General features: G+C 44.9%; 1 protein-coding gene across 11 annotated transcripts in view; it reads right to left on the reverse strand.

The window, feature by feature from the left end:
* Window positions 1-21,205, reverse strand: part of NCOR2 (nuclear receptor corepressor 2) — a 1,084,598-nt gene that overhangs the window by 342,369 nt on the left and 721,024 nt on the right. For all 11 annotated transcript variants that reach the window (XM_069215021.1, XM_069215023.1, XM_069215022.1 and 8 more), the window contains one exon: window positions 7,644-7,706. In XM_069215021.1, coding sequence (XP_069071122.1) covers window positions 7,644-7,706 — 63 coding nt within the window. The remainder of the gene's footprint in view (window positions 1-7,643; window positions 7,707-21,205) is intronic.

Consider the following 21,205-nt stretch of genomic DNA (forward strand, 5'->3'; position numbering starts at 1 on the left):
TTGGAAATAGTGCCTGCAAGTTTATTCTCTGGTTGTTCTGTAGCACAAGAGTATAGCACGTGAAGGACAAGTTACTTGCCTTCGATCTGGTAGGGACAATTTCTAGTTGCAGATTCCTTACCTTAGAATTTCCCCCAAGGTGTCAGTCTGGATCCAGTTCTCGAGCAGTACCCTCGAGTGCGCTTAGGTGGCATTGATCGGCTCCACATTCATCCTAGACGTTGTCCACGCCGGTTAGGATGTTGCAGGTTCCATATAGGCACCACTCCGGTGCACTGGCATCAGTTTATTTTCACAACTTTCCATGCCAGAAGAGTAAACCCATGAAGAACACTGATCACTGGTGTTTCAAAATTAGTGCCCTGAAAGGGGAGTCCCTGTCCCTAGAAATCAGTCTGCAGAGCCGAGAGAAGGGGTGGGTCAGCAAGGAATCTGCAACTAGATATTGAAACTACCAGATAAGGCATTACCAAAGGTAAGCAACTTGTCCATCTCATAGAGACATCTAGTTGAAGATTCCTTACCGTAGAATATATACCCAAGCAATACCATCACCAGGGATGGGTCTGTGAACCAAGATCATACTAGGAAGTCCTGCAGGACTGAACGGGCAAAGTGCCCGTCCCTATGGACCTGACTGTCCAGGAAGCAGTGTTTGGTAAAAGTGTACAGAGATGCCCATGTTGCCGCCTCTCAAATGTCAAGGACCGGAACTCCGCGTGCTAAAACAGTGGTCGCAGCTTTAGCTCTGGTAGAAAAAGCATGCAAACCCTTAGGGTGTTGCTTCTTAGCCAGTGCGTAGCACATTTTAATGCAGAGTACGGCCCATCTGGAGATGGTTCTCTTCTGCACTGCCCAACCTTTCTTTGCACCCACATAACCAACAAAGAGGTGATATTCCACCCGGAACTCTTTTGTACGATCAATGTAAAACGCCAGGACTCTTTCTGGCCCAGGTGCTGGAGTCTCTCTTCTTCCTTTGAAGAATGTGGGGATACATAAAAAGTAGGCAAGGTGAGGGACTGACCTACCTGGAAGGGCATAACCACTTTCGGCAGAAAGGAGGCCCAAGTGCCAAGCACCACTTTTTCAGGATAAATGGAAAGGAAAAGTAGGCCGGTTTAGATGACAACGCCTGCAGATCATTCACCTTGCGGGCAGATGCAATAGCCAGAAGGAAGGCTGTTTTTAAAGTGAGAAGCCTGAGAGGACAATTCTGGAGAGGCTCAAAAGAAGGGCACATCAGAAATGACAAAACTAAATTCAAATCCCATTGGAGCATAATGAATAGAGACAGAGGAAACACATGAGTAAGGCCTTTGAGGAACCGATTTACAATAGGACACCAACAAGGAAGGTTGATCAGACAACAACAAAAAAGTAGGGAGTAACAGCCCAAAAGGCACGATGTGCTCATGGACCGCAATGCCAGGCTGGCGAAGAAAACATCTTCTTCCCAAGTGTGTCCAGCCTCTTTGATTCCCTATCCGGGGGGTGCAGAAGGGGATGCGCCATGGGAAGTGGAGGCCTGGATAACCAAGCTCTCAGAGGTGGGGGGTGGGTTGTTGCACAAGGAAAGTTGGATCACCCGGAGCAAGGTGATGACTAACCTCTGCAAGTGGCCTCTGGAAAAAACGTGGGCAACAGGGTAGCAACTTTCTAAAAGTCACATGTGGCAACAAGTTATATTAATGTCGACTTGAGCAGCAAGTTGGACTCAATGTAACAAATTGTTTGATACCTTTAAGTATCAACTTCGGTAGTCCCAGTCAGAAGTTAACACAGCTGAGTTGTCAGCGTGTAACTCTGTACTTGCCAATAGGGTTATCAATTGTTCTCCCAGTAAAAACAATTGTGGAATGTTTGGGTTAGAACATGTTAAGGACATGTTCTACTTTTCTAACGTGTTGCACCATGCCTTAAGACTCAACAGGCCTGCTGCTGGGGTAACTTGTACACATTAGAAAAGGAGTTTGGGCTTTGCCACTGATTGAACTGGCAAAGTCCAGTTAGCAGTTTAAAAAACTTCCCTTCTAGTCTGCAGTGGCAGCCTGAAAGCCATGTATTACCCTGTCTCTCTCAGGGTGGCACAAAAAATGCTGCAATCACCGAGGGAACACTATAACCTACAGGTCCGGTGTACTCCTGGTACCACATACCAGAGGCTTAGAAAGCCTATGCCACTTGGGCGTAAGCCAATCAATCATGTACCTTTTTAAGGGTCAGAGTGCAACCACTGAATCCTGATTGGCAGGGTTCAGGGCATTTCAGAGCCATTACACCAGTGCCTAGGAGTCAAAATGGGGGGATAAACTGAGGGTGAAACCCCCAGCAAGCCTGTTTCCTCACAAATGAACATGAGAAATTGTGCTGTGGAAAACAATTCTGCCAAACCACACCATTATGGTCCAAATGAAATTCCACCTTACAGAATTGAATTCAATGTTTATGACATTAATCTGGATTGCTTCTGAGTCACACCTTTCAGTCAAAGGAAAGGTTTCAAAATGACCTAAAATAGTTCCTTTGTAAAATTGTTTTTTTTTTTACTACAAGATAATTGGCTTTGCCTATTCAGGCATCAAGTAAACAGAAATACAAATATGTCATAAAATGTACCTGAATGTAATGTTTTTCACTATCCGGCCTTGCAGAAAACCAATGTTTATTTCACATAGCCACTCTAGGCTACGAGAGGCAAAGCTGAACATCTCTATGAACTTCCCAACAGACCAAGGAAAACTGCATCTTCTAAAACAGCAGAACAGATAGGCTAAAACTATTGCAAAAACTGGTAAATTTGTCAAGGTTAAAGCAATACAGGGGTGTGCAACAAAGGTCTCAGATTGCAGGGTGCCGGACAGATTTGCAGGATGTCCAAAAACTAAATTTACATAAATTAATTTAATCAAAAATAATTTACATAGTCATTAGTTACCCTTAAAATCCGTAATGGATCTAGACCTTCTGTGACTATGCTGGACTCAATACCTTTTAAAGCGCATGTGGTACCCAGTGAAATGCAGGAGGAGATTTATAATTCTGACAATTAGACATAAAGTCATGTCTGGCGATGAACGACTCTACAAGCAGATTCGGCTATCCTCTACCAGCCAACCAGGCCATATGGAACTTCTACCGATTCCAGGATCTGAGAGAAGCTTGCCAGGCAGCTATCACTCCACTGCGCCAGAGTCCAAAGTGGAGAACGAACTTTCTTCTGGCCCAAGAACTAATCTCCAATCACTGTCTTCAGAAGGAAATCAAAACAATCAACAGCGCCACCTACTGCTAAGAAGGTTTTAAACTGCACCTCACCCTAGACCAGAGGTCTTCAAACTAGGGCAACGCATCCCTCTGGGAGTCCTGGCTACTTTCCCAGAGGTTCGAAAATGCCTCAGCAAGTACTTGTTAATGAGAATGGCTTGGAAGTGTCACTTTGTTTATTTTTCATGTTTCCAGGGCTTCATCCTTTAAATGAAGTGGTTGAAGTGCATAAAACTGTTGGCAACTGTTGCTCAGCCAAACTTGACAAATTATGGGGTAAATGGAATGGAAACATGGGGATGGACATGTTATGAGTAGACTGATATGGAGAACTCAGAGTTTTGCTGTAAGATCTGTTACTAATTATACTGCATGGTCGTGTGCAGGCCCAATTTTGAATGTGACTTGTTGATGGAGCTCAATGTGTCTTGTTATAACTTTAAAAAACACAACACACGTTTTTGATATATATAAAAAAAAAAGTATGGGTCTGTGATTCTGAGCCCTTAGGTGGAGGGAGTCAAAGACACAGCTAAATACAATGAAATGTAAGTGCTTTGTTTTTTTGGACCTTCAGCACAATTGTATATAAAATAATTCACACAACTTGAATGAAAAATAAAAGCAAATTTAACTAATTGTGGAAAATACACTTGTTTAGATTATGAAACGTAAGTGGGTTTGTGTGAGAACTGCAGATGTCTGTAAGTAAGACCAGAGGGTCACAAAATTGAATCCTGTTTGCGTGCAGTGCGAAAAGACTTGTTTATTTATAGTGAGACACTTTCCAAAACTCAGCATCCTTATAGTACCTCTCAAAAACGAATTCATCTTAGCCGTCACTATGCTTCAAGTGACTCCATAAATTAAAGCACTTTCAGACCCCCTCCCCCCCGCCTTTCACTCTCACACAGAGGTACCTCCAGATCTCCATTATCCAGTCAGATAGGGTTGTTTTTAACAAAAACAATAGGAACTGTGTTTGTAACATTAAAACACATGGGCACCTTGGTCTCCATACACCAGGCCAACTTCGATTCTGTTGACATGCAGAGGTCCTTTCAAGTAAGTCAAGGGGACAGAGGGAGGAGGCCTAAAGGGTCATAGTCAGACCCCCCTCCCCCACTTCTAGAACCCTGAGGCCTCAGAGTAATGACCCAGGAGAAAGCAGAAAGGAGCCATGGGCAGTGTTGAAGGGATGGCCCAGAGAAGGGGGTGCTACCTGGGGCCTAACCTTTTGATTTACAAGGGGACAGAGTCAGCTTACACATTTCCTCAGAGAAAAGCCCTAAAGAAGGTGTCGAGAAATGCGGCCTGATTTTTTTTTCAAAGGGCCATCACTACTTTGAGTGCAGCAGGTGCACTGGCACCAAGGCAATGGTGCGGGGGGCACTTCATTCAAATTATGGATGTGTTACTAGCACAAAGGAGGTGGGGAGCCCTTTTCCTTGTTAGAATTTGGGCTCCGATCACCCTTGCTGCCCAGGGAACTGGTCCCAAGCAACAAAGGGGAGAGATGTGGGCATTTCCCCCTTTTTTACACCCAGGGGCGGACAGTCTGCTTGAGCCTCAGGCATAGGAGTGATGACCCAGTGGAGTGGGCAGATGAGTAGGTATCATTAGTGCCGCAGGGGCAGCGGCTTTGGGGTGCAGGGGAGTGGGGGCCCAACTAAGCCCCTATTATGGATGTTGTAGTATCATTACCTGTTTGTGTTAGGGCTCAGGGCACCCTTGTGCCATTGCCGCCTTGGGCATCGTACCAATGGCCCAAAAGAGGGGGAAACTGAAGCAGAGGAGACCCCTTGTCTCAGGCCTCAGAGGTGGCAGAAGGGAGAATGCGGGCTTAAGAAGAGGCAGAGGAGACCGCCCGCTTCACAGGGCAGCAACTCTCATTGGTAAGGCAGGTGCAGTGGCACTGGGGTCCAGGAGTGTGAAGAGCCCATTGCATCACAAGTATGACTGTCGTGCTTTATGGGAGAGGATCAGTGCCGAGGGCACCCATGCCGCACAAAGGTGGGCAACACGTGGAAGCTCCTTATTTCTGAAGGAGACAGAGTCAGTTTCGAGTTTGGAGTGATGGACAGGCGTGGTGGGGAAGGGGTAAGTGTGGCAGAGGGGACAGCCGGCTACCCAGGGCCACATCAATCGTTAATGCAGGAGGTGCAGTTGCATTGAGGCTCAGGCGTGTGAGGGGCTCACAAGACTGGAGTAGTGTATTTTTTGTCTATTTCAGTTTTTGTGTATTTGCTCTTTTAAAAGTCTCACATTTAGTGTGGATTACCAGCTAATGAAAAAGGCCACATGAAATAATCTAAGCCCCAGCGCTCGGCCCTGCCCCTCGGGCTCCCCAAGTCCTTCCATAATGTTTTGGAGGTGGGAGGGGCGGCGGGGGCATTCAAAACATTTTGGGTAGTGGGGCTCAGAGCAACAGATTTTGAAGACCTCCGGTCTAGGCACATCTTCCCAAGATAGTCTGCAATAATACAAGAGCTGAAAGGCGACAGCAACGAAATTATGCAACAAGAAGTCATAACGGGGCTCTCACTAGAAAAAAAGTTTGTGTTCGAGGGGGGGCCGTTGTGCCTAGAAGTGGTGTAGCAACTACGATTTTGGATGTAAATGACCCGTTCTCAGAACCTGGATCTCTCTCCCCCCTAAACTGATCACATAGTTCCATCTAGGGAAATTACCTCATTGCTCTGCTGCTTAATACCCAAATCTGACAAAACATTCAGTGCTTAGCAAAGGCTAGAACCTGGAATGAATAGTTGTAAAAAAACTGGAATTCACATTCAAACCTCCAGAGGACCCAACAGTGGAGCATCACCAGATCTGCCAGGGACACTCTGCTCCCCCTGGTATGTCTCATTTCTGAAGAACAGTCAAACTCTGACACTCAAGTTGATTTATTCATAAGAAAGGACATCCTTGCCTCAAGCCAATGGACATGCCATATAATTGAGAACAGAAGATGGCAGTAGAGCTCTGTAAAATGTCGGGATGCCACAGCAATCTTGATTATTTGAAACCCACTGTAATTAAATCACAGATGGACTGAAGTCCTGAAACTCCCTAGTGAAAGTACCGAAACCGACTTTGTTTCCCGCTCATGCAGAGAGAGTGCAACGGGAGAGGCTGTTATATACACAGCTCCACTGTTAGGGAGGTGGAGGGGTGCCTGGGTGGGTGGAGGGGGGACTTGGGAAAGGGTGGGGGGGGCAGGGGTAGTGATGGGGATGTCTTATCTCTGAGATTCAATTTCGTGACTTCTGAGACTTTGTTATCTGAACAGAATCGTGAATGCAAACCCGCATAGCGCCTAGACCATGTACAGTCACGCACTCATGCAGACGGGCAATACGTTAATTGTCAGTCTTGTTTAGGATGGAGCGCCCAGTAGGCCGGGACGCCCTTTGTTCAACATTAGTAACAAACGACGCTATTCTCTGCGGACATACACACGTGGTTTACTCCAGGCTGTGTTAAATGTGCAGTGTTGTGAATAAAGGTATGTAACAAGAACACCGGGGGCTTAATCAGCGCAGTGAGATCATTTTATCGAATAGGAGTTAGGAATATTAGAGGTTTTTTTCCCCATCTTTCAAGTATTTGTAAGTGTAACCGTGAGGCAGTAAGCAGTATTTTCTCAGATTAGGCTGTTCTGTGAGAAACGCACTGATCGTGGCCTCTGCACTGTGGAATTAAATTGGGGAATGTGAAGTTAGTAGTACACTCGTTAGTAATAAACATTTTTATTACAGCACATTTATTTTCACTTGTGTGGCATAAACCTTTTTGCTGAGACTGCCTGCGTAAAAGACAACAAATGTATAGGTAAATCCGACCAACTAGACACAGCAAGACCCTAGAACACGAATATATTTTAGTACAAGGTACACAAAGAGGACTTCCTGCCTCCATCAAGCTACATAAAAGACAGACAACTTTTCAACATTAGCTTCATCGTCACTGCCACCTCAGCGCTAAGCATCATCGAATAGACACCTGGACCAACCTTTAACTCTTCCTGCAAAACTAGTCTAGATTGCAAGCGACCTCCAAAACGTTATTTCAACAAATGCAAATCAGATATACCATGGAGCAACCTTTAAAAGGTTAAGGAATATGCTCAAACCTAAATAATTCCTGGGGCTTGCGTGCAGAGGGTATTTTTTTTCGCCACCAGTCAGTTTAAGTAAAGTACCCTTCGTAGAGCGCCCTTTCGCACAATCTAACAAGTCCTTGAGTTCACCCACAGGCTTTTCTAGTCCTGCGATCCACATACGGAAGAGAATGAGCATCCTTTATTGAAAGTGACAGAATGGCCTCGCATTTAACAGCAGCGCAGAAGACAATAACAAAAAAGGCTGTCTCACCTTTCTTCGCGGTGTCCATCTCCTCTTCTGTCCAGCGAGAACTTTCATTCATCTCAAAGGCAGCTGAAAAACAGAAAACTGTCTTCAGGACAGGAGCACCAGCCTTCCAAAGACATTTCAGGTCCAAAACAGGCCCGGGCACTGAAACTTGACGTTGACAATACAATGAAAAGTAACGTCCTGCCAAGTGGTTGAATGAATGGACACTACCTTACATCGCCTCCAATCACAAACATTTTCTTTACATTCTCACCATAAAAGAGATGCTCTTACACTTATGATGGATTGAGATGTGCAAGAGCTCTAACCAACAGCGCTTATAAAGAAAATACCAGCATCACCACAACATTCTCAAAAAAACAAATACGCAGAGGCACCAGTTGTAGTTATCTCAAATAACTATATTCTGTGCCCTAAAGTAACTATAACTTGCGCACTTGCCATGCACAGCTAATTACCTCACATATTATATCACTCATGACGTTCTACGACATCATTGATAACACCACTGCAACATCAGAAATTACATCATAGTTGACAACACTGCATCGTGTGGTGGGAGTTTTAGTTACTTTAGGGCATGAATTATAGTTACTTCAGATAATTACAACTCGTGAATTTCAGTGGTTTTGTTCATTTAAAAAAGTATGTTTTAACTATCATTTTCACATATCTATAATGTCCCTTTAACCTTTGTTTTTTCAGTGAAGTTCTAAGGTTTTTATTTTATTTTTATTTTAAAGCAGGCTATTATAATTCCCAAAGATAAAGTCTCTTTAACCTGTTTTTTCACCACACACACACACGCACAGAGGTAGTTTTAGAGGTTTAGAGATGAGTGACTGGTTTTGTGTAAGCTTGATGGATGGAATGTCAGTGGGTTTCATTAAAATAGGTGCGGTGAGTTTCTTAAGTTTAAGAGGTGTTTGAAATAGTTGCAATAGGTATTTTTTAGGACTTAGTGGTGTGTTTTTGAAGTGGATAACATTTTTATGGTCCAAGGAATGCATGCACAAACTCTATACAAAGCCCTGGTCCCTACTGGACATGACACTCCACAGCAAGGGGAAGGGTTGTCAGCACACTGGTGTAAATCCTACGTGCACGCTGTTTACTCGCAGCCATCTGGTGGTAAGTGGTGTAACTGTACTGAAGTGACACTTTTAAGTGTGGGTTGACCATGTAAAGAGCCCGGCTGTCCTTGTGGTGGGACTGTGCTCAAGACGAGTCAAAGACAAACTTTCTAGCGCCAGAGTTCAACAATTCAGGCAGAAATGTAAGGAAAGCCATTGTGTCCAGTAATTTCGTGTGACGTGAAATTACAGAAAATTACGTCGGCTTGCTTAATTCAGAGTAATTTGGGGCAAAACTGCCTACTGCAAGAGCACAGGAACAGAGTGTAGCGCCTTCTGCTATTAGTGTTCTATCGCGCTTACTGCTTTTTTTCTTAGCGCTGAATGTATCCAATGGTCCATTTTGAATGAAAGGATGCATTTTGCACTAAGAAAATAACGCTAAATGCAGGGTTACGCTCCTCGTGTAATTCCGCCTAATCCTGCGTAATTTTGCTGTAATTCCATATAACCACGTTACAGCTAATTACGCAATTTACACTCACCCCTGGCATTAAGTGTGGTCAAAATGGGCCAAACTGCAGGCGGCACACCATTACAATGTAGGAAGCACAGCGCTGAAAAAGCAAGGTTAAAGCTCGGTCCACGTAGAGCCCATGTGTCATGAACATGCGTCAAACGCGCAAGACAGATGGGACTAGCGGTTTCTGAATTCAATTACTTTTAAAAAAAATTGCATGAACTAGGCCGCACACATACAGCTAACACCACAGTGAGAGTACCACCAAGAAATCAGAAGGCATTGAAACAAATGTCGACAACAACTACCTACCGACACAACATGCATGCCACATCCCTGCGCGGGTTGGTGCAAGTCACAAGACCAGGGCCACTGTGGAGGTTTTCATGGCGATAGCTCGCAAGCGGCAGCTAGCAGTCACAGGGATCACAAACGACAGGTGCAAGAAATACGCTTAATTTGAAGAAAAATATATAAGTATGTAAAGGCCCAAGGATTTTGTTTGGATCCCATTGCCAGTGCTGCAGAAGCTGCCAAATACCAGGGCTGCCTTGTATGATCCCACCCTAGGTCTATTTCTTCTCATTCGCTACCTTCCTGTCTCTATCTCACTCTTGCAGGTTTTTTTTATCCCTGTTTCCTCCCTTTGCGGTTTTCCTACCTTTATCTTCCCCATTATTTTACCCTTTCTCTTTTACTCCCTGGATCAAGTTCCGATGATGGAAAGTAAGTCAAGTCCCCAAACTGGCTGGTGGTGCCCGCCACCTGCAACCACAGCCTCAAATAAACACTAGCAACTGCCTTGCTGCACAGCTTGAAAACCACAAGAAGCCCAGCCTCCTACCTGGCAGATGAGGCACAGCATCACAGCCCACCGTGCTCTGCAGCCACAGCGCTGTCATGGCACCGTCTGGGCACTACAGGAGCTTTTGTTGGGTACCGCACGCTTAGCTCTTTTTAAATCTGTGTATTATGGTTTGTGTTGTCAGAGTCTGTATAATGTTTAGCTGAGTAAAATACATGCACTGCCTTTCTGGTCCTACCGCTGGCTCCTGATGCGAGAGGCAACAGGCTGCAAAGGGCAGGTGATGAAGTAGACACAATTTCAGCAATGTACTTTATGCCAGGAAATTTCTAGTGCAGCTCCTTCTGGTTTCGTGTGGCTTTTTTTCTGGGTGTGATACACTTGGCTGGCTCTATGGGAACCTAGCTCGATGAGCTGCTGGACCAGAAAGTGTGTCTGCTGATGTAGCGTTTGGGGGCTAGAAAATGTTGCCTCATCCCTGACAAGTGCCAAGGCAAACCTGGCATAGGGCGCCGGGCTAAGGCTCTGGCAGCTGAGAAAGCAGGAAGGAAGCACAGGGAAATGATTCACGTCTTTGGAGTACGACAACACATCTTCACATGAACAACATTAGCTCAGTCCATACTTGCATCATGTTGTTGTGCGACAATTATTTAGAGGGTGGCAGTGGACTTGCCTTCAGTGATGGAGGGCCATCTCAGCATCCTGCATGCAAAATGCTCATGAAAAATCCCTGTATTAGCAGAGGCGCTCTCATGCATGCAATGTATATGAATGGGCATGTATGTAAACTCAGAGCAACACAACTATTACTACACTATCTAAGGCAGTGGTTCCCAACCTGTGGTCCGGGGAACCCTGGGGGTCCGCGAAGCCTTCTCAGGGGGTCCGTGACTGCTTAAAAATTTAAAAAATATTAACAGGTTAGGTCCTCAGCTTTCAATAATGGCTCAGTGGGGGGGGGTCCCCGGATTCCAAAAATGATTCTGTGGGGGTCCTCGGTTCCAATAAAGATAAAATGGGGGTCCTCGGTTCCAATCAAGTTAAAATGGGGGTCCACAGAAGTCAAAAGGTTGGGAACCACTGATTTAAGGCATGAGTCCATTGCATCTATGCTCTAATATTCAATATTCTGACACAAAACCGTAAAACCTTATTTGATGCTATGTGTCCCCTGTAAACAGAGCCACAACCTCACATTTGCCTCTACACTAGCGAGAGCAGGATCCATGACAAATTTTCAGGATATCCACAAAATAAACATTTAAAACAATGAACCTCAATTAAACTAATTTTCATAGATCAATATTCTTGTGAAAATCTGGAATGGATGCAGCTCTCCTTGATCCACTCAATATCCTACCGTGTCGGAATATGTGCTTTACATCTTCATGTGGGAACAGAAGAACCTTCAGTCCGATCTAGCATTTTGCACCTCCATCACAATCTCAGACAATGAGGACTAGGCCAAGCCTTCCTCCTACTGGTCTCTCAACTGTGTTTGAGAGACAACCATTCAGTTTATTAACACATCTGTAATTCTCTGGGCATTGGTTACAGTGCACAGTTGACTGTGCACCGCGATGTCTAATGGGCCACCATCGTCTGCACTGTGTATCTGCTGAAGTGCTCAATGGTGAACTACTCTCTCCCCTGTTCTCAGTCTATAAACCATACCTCATTTGGTTCCAGCTACTTTATTTAATTTACCAATTTCCCTCTAAACCCGCTAACTTTCAAACTATACAAGCTGGCTCCTTTACATTTGCTGCCCTTTCCCCATTTTGTTCCACCTCTTCTTACCAGAGCCCCTAAATGTGGCATTTTTCGCAGGCCCATCATTTTTGGGGTACATTCCTGCAATTGTTTGCTAACTGTAGAGTCTGAATCAGAGCAGAGACTGACGCTCATGTCTGCCCAGGCCTGGATGTATGTTATCGTTTAACTCTCAGCCGTCGCACTGAGCTGCCCAGCACCATTGTGCACCTGTATTTTCTTTTTTGAGTAGTAAAGCACTGGGACCTGTAAAACGCTTCATTACTTACACAGCAACTCTCCAGAGGAAGTCAACAGTCTGAAGCACTATTGATTCAACCACAAGATGTGAATTACAGTGACTTGCCAAAGACCCACTGTTGAGCGCAGGGAATCCACACTGTCTACATACTACCTTCCTTGACTTCTGTCCAAAGAGTGGGAGAAGTCCCAAGGCTCAGGACGGCAACTGAGGAGGCTGCTTTGTAATGGATCTTTCTTGCAGGTCATTAATTGCCCAAATAGAACGAAACTGGTGACAGGCATGAAGAACCGAAATGATCATTCCTCATGTAAAACCGAACAGCCAACCAGGACAAACATTTTAATAAGTAGAACAGACAGATGTACGCGAGGCAACATAGGTGAGGCTATAAAGTAACAGGAGAAGTGCTCAGCACCATCAGTGTTGTAAGGAAACTCGTACTATAGTGATAACGGAAAAGGAAACGTTCCAGACTGGGAGGAAAGCAATGTCTCATTTGTCACAGACGAAAAGATGCACCGAGGAACTGAATATTTCAGAGAATCGTCCCACCACTCTAAAAACAAATGTCTTCATTGGATCCACCCAAGTGCTAAGAGGAGCTAAGAGGGTGGTCATATGTCCTTATTCTACCAAGATCTCGCCCTGAGAATGAACTGCTACTATACATACCGGGTAAAAGGGGGTAATGGGATTGAGATAAAACCAGAGGTTTGGCTGAAGTGACACTCTTAACAGCATCAGATACCTTTTTCAACTACATTAATTTGAAGCTCTTCAAGTTCCTAATATGCTGAGAACCTCGAGAGACCAGCTTATTTGCTAGGTTGCCCACATCTAATCATTCTCAGTGGATGCTCCCTTAGGGGGTGGCAAATTTGCACTTTACTGTATGGTCATTCTAGATTTTTTGCCTTTTTCATGTACCTTATTTTGCTGGCTTTAGGACTCTGTGCACTTTGCCAGCAGTAAAGTGCCTGTGCTTCCCCTCTAAAACAAATGCTGCACAATGGAACTCCCTATTTGGGCTATTTACCATCCCCATACCTCCACTGTAAATGATGTCCAAAGTGCACCGACAGCATGGAAAGTTAAATGTCATATGTAGGCCCCAGTGGATATTTATGCCATCCACATATGTGATAAAAACATATCTCTGCCAGGTCAGCACTGTTGTCTGGCTAGGGTGCAATTTACATTGACTGCAACAGCACATGGCAGGAAAAACGTCCTTTATCGTGTAGAAAAGGGCTATTTCATATAGCTGCAAGTCACCCTTAAAGCGTGCCTTCTAAGCCCACATTGAAGGCTGCTAATACATAAAAAATAGGACACCCTACATACTGAGGTTAGCGTGCCCTCACAGCGAAATAAGTTAAAAGCTATTTCACTCTGTGGCCTGGCTAGAGTTTTCTCTACAAGGCCTAGGTGGAGTTAAAATCTTTATTTTACATCTCTGCCTATGAAAAGGCTAGAAACATGCTTCAAAGTTATTTCCTGCTTAGTGTTTAGAATCAGACTTACTGTAAAATAAGATTTTGGTAACATGAGCAGAAACACAATTTTGTAGGCGGCCTGAGCCAGAACTTGCTTACAGCCAGTTCTGCCGCTCATCACACCTCCAGAGCTACAACACACATTCTTGCCTAGGAGAGTCAACCACTCTGGCTCAGGGGACAATGCCTTGCCTCTGAGCTTACAAAAGACCAATGGTGGTAACAGCTGACCGCTGAGCAGAGTAGCTGACTCCTGCTGGCACCCAGGGACTGGAACTTCTCGGCAAAGACAAGTGTTTGCCCTTCTGAGTACCTGCTTCGGGATACAAAAAAACTCCTGAAGCCAAGAGGAACTAGCTAACTAAAGAGGACTAGACACTGCAGGGGAACTGGCTGGAGAGAGATCTGGTGCCCAGAAGTCTGTCCTGAGGAGCAAAGGGCTGCAGAGCTGACCAGAAGTAGCTTTTGCAGCAGTTGGAGACTAAGGGGGTCATTATGACCCCGGCGGATGGCGTTAATGTGGAGGAAAGTACTACCAACAGGCTGGCAGTACTTTTCTCCATATTAAGACATTGGCGGTTTGGCTCAAGCCAAACTGCCAATGTACCACACCGTCCGCCACAGCGGAACCGACCGCCGGGCTGGAGACCTCAGTCTCCAGCCCGGCGGCCGTCACTAGCCCGCCTGGGGGATTATGACCCCGCCTACCGCCATGGTTTTCGTGGCTTCCTTACCATGGCGGTAGGCACTATCAGTGACAGGGAATCCCTTCCCTGTCACTGATCGGGGTCTTCCCCACCCCCTCCCCCAACCCAGGTTCCCCCAACCAACCACCCCCTCTCCAGACCACCCCTTCATTCATGCACCTTCATTCACACAAGCATTCACACACTCATTCCCACATTCAACCACGTATGCAGACATCCATTCACACACACATCCACACACACTTACATACATACAAGCACACACGCATTCACACAACACAACATACACGCACTCACACATCCATACATGCACATACATACAACACGCAAAACACACCCGCATTCACGCACACACACACACAGAACCCCCGCCCCTGTCGGAGCACCCGACTTATCTTTTGTGAGGGGGTCCTCCAGCAGGAGACGGGACGCTGCTGCCAGCAGCAGCGTCCTCCAGCAGAACACTGCTAGGCCGTATCATGTGTCATGATACGGTTAGCGGCGGTCTACTGGCGTGGCGCTGCTGCTAGCAGCAGCGCCACCTTACCGCCATCCACTGGCATGGCTGCAGCCGGATTTCTGCCATCCTGCTGACGGAAATTCAGCTGTGGTCATAATGCGCCTGATTGCCGCGGCAACGGTCTTTTGGCAGCCATTGCCATGGCGGTATATACCGCCAATGTTATAATGAGGGCCTAAGTCTGTAGATAAAACCTTTAACCAGGACAACCCACTTGGTGAACCCAACCTCTGGTCCATCACAGTTGGCCCAAAATTGCACTTAGACCCCAGAAAACATCTGTTTTTACATAGTATTTGACTTGTTCTATGCATTCTTACCTTAGAATTTCATAATCTGGTTCCCCTTAGCCTATTTTGATGTTTTTTCGTTTTTTTTTTTTTTTGCATTTTCATTACATTTTCTCTACGTTTTCAAGTGGGTTTGGGGATTTTATTGTGTAGTGTTCTTTACTTTTAAACTATTGGTAATGCTTGAAATTAGCTCTCACTTCTCTGGGGATTGCCTGCACCTTGTGGCATAGCTACAAGAGGTTGTTCAGAGGTTCTATAAGAACTGTGTTTAGACCTAACCCGGGCGTATTTATTCGGTTGGTAGAAGTGACCCCTCTCCCAAATGAATCGTTCCATTTCAGACACAGGGTGCATGGTACGTTGATTACGTTGCATATCTGAACAGCTCTGTCTTCCAACGAGGACATCCCAGACCCCCAGCAGAGTTCATAACACAATCTGCTGCAACCCATCCCATAGTAGAGGTTTTTTGAGGTTTACATCTACTTTCTCCAACACAGCCTCCCTTCCCCAGTCGCCCCGTCTAGTACAGTCTATCCTCCATGTCAGTATCTGCTAATTTTTGCTCCTTGGTAAAGAACACCCAGTTTGGACAGTCAGAATAAAGTTTATCTGGTGTGGCAAACCTCCGATTTATGGAAACCTAGAACAAATATGTGCCACTGGTCGGCTGAATGTATTTGAGTTTCAGCACACATTCTCACTCCGGCTGCAAACGGTTAATTTTGAGCACAGCCTGGTCCCTGTTCTTGGAAACAAACTGCAGGGAACATGCAGTCCCTGTGAACAATTTTAAGTTGTGTGTATTTTGCTCAGGGGCGTGGGACGGGGAATGTGGCTCTCTCTGTGCTTTTTGGATCACTAAAAAGGAAGTGTTTTGGGGCTCTGGCTGAGTCAATCGCTTGGCACCCGGTTACAAAGACTTTTAGCACCAGGTCACCCAATTGGCTCTGATCCATATTAGTAGAAATTTACGAGGTGGCTCATGTGAAAACAGACGGTGGTCTCAGTCAGCCTGCCAGCGGGCATGTTCTACCTCCTAGATACTAGCCATCACCCTAAACAGAAAATGGCACCCTTGCAGGAAGCCCCAGAGAAGAGGCAGAGGATTTGAATATCACAAAGTCTAAAATGCAGCCCTTTCTAGGGGATCACCCTTTTAATCCTGCAGCTTTCACAAGCTCTGATGTTGCAGCTAAAATTCACACAATTGTCTGAAGCCATTTCAGTGTGCAGCGCCCATTATACCGAAAACTTTTCTTTCTTTCCTTTTTTTAATTCTTTCTTTTAGCTCATCTACATAAAGCCTTGAAAACATTAATTCATCATATCCGCGATCATTCAGATTTTGTGTTATTAGAGGCTGGGGAACAAAGAAATAGAAAGGAAAGGGGTGGGGGGATCACCAACAATATGGGTTCAAGCAATGTCCTTTTGTCTTACGGTGTCTTTAAAAGAACCCATGGTGTAGGTGTCACATGGACAACCCTAGGACCATTCCTTTGGGACCAGCTTTTTATAGAAAGCATTGTGATGCTCAACCATCCTAAGCCTTTGCTCCAAGAACAAATTCTAGAATGAGAGCACTCAGTTCTACTAACCGTGCATGGATAGATCTGTCTCGCTTAAAAATGGCAACTGTGGAAAACTTTGCCAAGCTCACATTTGAAAAATGCAAGACTAAATCTCATTTAAAAAAGCTTTAGAAACATGGTTGTCCCCTCATCTCAATATTTCACAGAACACTGTCCGCTGCCAATACGTTATGGACAATCGGACTTCTGAATGTGGCCACTCATATGGCTTTGAATTACCTAAACATCAGCCCAAAAAGTAAAATTTTCAAGGAATGTGCCACAGCTATATAATCAATGCACACCTCACATATCCCTGCAGCCCTACAGATAAAAGCATCCACTTTTCAATCCACAAAACCAGAAACTACCGCTACCAGGACAAAATAGAGGCGGTTAAACACAAAAGATGTTAACAGCAATGAATGCAATGGTCCAGTAGGGTGGATATACCAAGTGCAACCAGAGCAGTCTCCAGTTTTAGCTCAGAAAAATCCAGGGGTTGATTAACTCATAATCGTGCAGGAGGGGGTGAGTACACAGACACTACATACAGCAGTAATCAGGAGGTCCATAAGTGTACTTCTAAGTCTGCACTGACACATCTTTTGTACTCCGAGATTTGAGCTTCACGGAGCCTACACTGTATAATTCTCTCTGCAACATTTTCAGGCCTCATAGCATCATCCAATGATGGTACAGACTGTTGGCCAATATCAAAGGTTATGAAGAAAGTAATTCAATTAGGCTTCTGACATTTCCTTCAATGGCCAGAAAATAACAGCATAGGTGTGAGTATCTGCTGTGCTGGTCAGGAGCAAGGCTTGGCTTCGTAGATGAAGTATGGCATTTCTTAGAAATCAATCGTACTGTAATGTCTCTTTTAGGGACGGAATCTGTTCAGTTCTCATTGAACTAACGAAGCAAGAGGCACAGAACACTGCTATTTTGATTGCATTTAGTTCAAGATATCAAGTACTACTGCATAGGGGTGCTAAAGTCAACATTTTGTATTTTCTCAACAACGCATGTCATTATCATTTTTCTCAGAAGAGGAGATTCCAAACTGAAATCTCAAATTGGGTGAAATTAAGTTATACTTTTTGAAGACTTACTAGATCGCATGAGTAGAAGATAATCAGGGCAGATTTGCTGTGCACACTTTTCTACTCCTACTTGGATCTCTTGCTCAAGATGATCATTCCAGCACGTCTGCAGGCGTGACAAGGAGTGATCTGATAGTTTCTAATGACAAGACCTACTGGCTTTTTACTGCCCCTAAGAAACAGATGCTAAGCCAAAGTGCTCAGAGATCTCACAACTTTTTGCTGGTCACTGGGACTACTCTACTTGGCACTAGGGTTCTCGACAAAAGCAGGAGGAAAGGGACCACTGTGCTGGTGATCGATCTTTTGTGAGTTTGGAGCCCTAGCTTTTCCCTAAGAGTGAGAGGACCCTCACGGAGACTCCTCCTCGTTCCAGCAGACAGTCCTTTCCATACAAGGTCAACAAACCCATCAGTTGTGAGACAGAATGGCTCCATCAGCAACAAAAGTGTGCAGAGCGAGATGTGGTCTTAGGGCTGCACCAATCCCACAAGATGGCTCTATCATGGGACCCCCTCAGAATCCATTATATTCTAACCAATGGCTTCTTCTGCGTCTCTCTAGCTCTACTCCTAAGTGACAACTACTGGTGACAAAGAGTTCAAGAAACTCAGGGAAGGTACCGCAGATGAAGAGGCGTACATTGTAGGGCTTCTGGATGGACTTGAGAATTCCAGGCCACGGTTCAGCCTGTGATCTTTGATGAGATCCTACTTTGATCCTACGGGACCTGGTTGGATACGCTTCAGTCATTAAAAGAAATACATTCAATGTCACTTTGAATCAAGGTGCCCTTCGAGACAGCAATAATCTCAAACTGGAAACAGAGGGCTGGGAGGTCTCCTGTGAAATGTATGTTTTTGCTACAGGGTTTGGTGCTTTTCCGTTCACCCCAATGTCATGTCAGAGATCCACCCATCCTTGGTTAATGTCCTTTCCCACTATGCTGATAAGGCAGTGAAGACTCATGCAGCTCGCTTCAAAAACTGTTGAGCACTTTAAGTGAAATGGGATATAACCATCCACCCCAGATTTGGCTGGTGTGTTCAGATCACCCATTCCCATATCCAATAGTTAGGCAAAAGCAAACATTCCGGAGGGCATCCAATCCAGGGCAGGAGGAGGGACAGAGGTCTCTTGGACTGACTACATTTACCAAAATGTCACATGGGCCGTAAACTAATAACTCTGACTCCTGTTACAACCTGGATATGCTCGCTTTTGTTATTTCAGGATGTCACCTGCAAATGGCGGAAGTGGGCAAAGCTTCTTTGCCCTCCCCAAAGCAAAGTTACTTTGCGGGTTTACACACAGGTGCCAGTGATAGAGTGAGCATTATCGAATGAATATGGACAGAGGTATTCATGTCAATGCTACATCACAGTCTAGTGCGTTTCAATCGAGGGATCATGGTGAAACAGCTTTTTTTTTTAATAATAAAAAAAAAAAGCTTTGGGATCTATAGAGCCAGTGTGATACAAAAACATACCCTGTAAGCACGCACGGTTAGGAAGTTCTAACTGCTTGGATAATAAGCACATTTTCTTGTACAGACCATCCTTCAGGCCTTCCTAGTTTTTGGCAGGTAATTCAATAGAGGCACAGGATCACACAATTTGATCAAGGGGGTCGGGGAGGAAGCCAAGATTCAAACGCACACTTCCGAGTTACAGAGCATGCAGCTGAGCTGCTGGGCAAGAGTCAGGGCCGAGGGACACTATTTAAGAATAATGAAAGTCAGCCAACAGCTCTCAAGATTCAATGTACAAGTTGGGAACCACTTTGAACTATAAAGGCCTACAGCTACAAAGGGTGAACCTTTTTTTTCCCCTAGAAGTGCAAGTGTTTCTCTATTCATATTAAAGGTTTCTGAAATACACAGTTTGCAAAATTATCAGGATTACAGCAGTAGCTAAAACAAATGTATTCTATTTTATTGTTGGCAAGTGTTTTCCTGCTGTAACAACAGAGCTAACTGGACACTGGTGCATCAGTGGCTCACCCAGATCTATTCCAGGTCATGCATACCATACGCTACATCAGCAAGCGATATGCTAGTCTCACCTCATCATGTCACATATCTTTCTTGTGGTCCTATGTTAGAAGCAACAGCCCTAGTTAGAAGACAACTGCTGCACTGGGATACTGCCACCTAATTCCTGTGTCTGCAAACCTTGCTGAAAGCTTACAAATATATGGAAAAGACTTGAGTGAAGAGGGCAAGCAATAACTACTAGGTCAAATTGGTCTGCAAGGTCCCCAAACACTGAACAGAAGACTTGTTGCCAGATCGGTTTTTATTCCTAAGGTACCGTTCCTCGCCCGTGTCTGCCGTGGACTTCAGGTACTCCGCTACCGACTTTGCCTGAATGCTCTCCAGCTGAATGGCTGGGTTGCGCATCCACTCAGAATGAAGAATTACCTTGTAGTAGTCTGGAGTCTTCTGAAAAGTTTTGGATGATGGCAACAAGAAATGCCACATTTTAGCTGGAATGTGGCCCCTCCCCTATTGTACTGCTACTCCACCCAGAGTATTTAAATACATCAGTAGCCCTTCAATGTCCACGCCATGCTGGATTTCAGTCGTTCCATTGGTGGCTGCAAGTTTTCGATTACAACAGTTGACCCGCACTTGCAGTTCTCTTCTAGAGGGTCTCTTGTCAATTTTTCTGCATATGTAGTATCCAGAGCAGGACTCAATAAATCAGCTGCAGCAAGGTAAGAATTTATAGAATGGTAACAGCCTGTATTATCCTTCTTGGTAAAACTCTACATTAAGAAATGTTTCTGCTGGACTTCCAGGCACGGCCGGTCTAAGAACCATATAGGTGGTAAGCCCCCAGGAAGTAAATACATGGAAGATATGAGGGGCTAGGAGAGAAAGTATAAACCATTTCAATTCCATCTATAAACCATATAAATCTAAAAAACACTTGAAATCTAGAACTCACTCACCTCCTGAAGAGTAATGTCAGGGTGCGCTACCGTAAGCTTTACTGTCACAGGATTGTTTCAACGCTCACGCAAAGTAGGTGTTGTAAACAAATTTCCTTAAATTGATGGTAAGGGTTCGAGAAGATGTTTGAAGGTGAGCGAGAGGTGTACCAAATGAAGGGGAATGGGCAAGAAAGTATATTGACGTACGTTTTTAAGTTGCTTTTCGATTTAAGAAGTCCTTCTCATTGGCCACATAAGACCAGGAAAAGGAGGTTGTGAAAAAGATGGCCCCTAGTGTTAACTAGGAAGTCATTTGGGTTACCATGTGATACAAACCATGGGAAGAAAACAAAGACGGGTCATTAACTAGAAGGAGCCTTCCTGGCTGTAGTGAAGTTGTATGTTCAAGGATGGCCAAGCAGAGCATGGCGGATGAGCATCTATCTGCCCCCTACGTACTCTGCATGTGGCCACTTCTGCAGCATAGAACATTAGGTCCATTTCAAGGCGG

This window comes from Pleurodeles waltl, chromosome 11, assembly GCF_031143425.1.
Source record: "Pleurodeles waltl isolate 20211129_DDA chromosome 11, aPleWal1.hap1.20221129, whole genome shotgun sequence".
Taxonomy (NCBI): Eukaryota; Metazoa; Chordata; class Amphibia; order Caudata; family Salamandridae; genus Pleurodeles; species Pleurodeles waltl.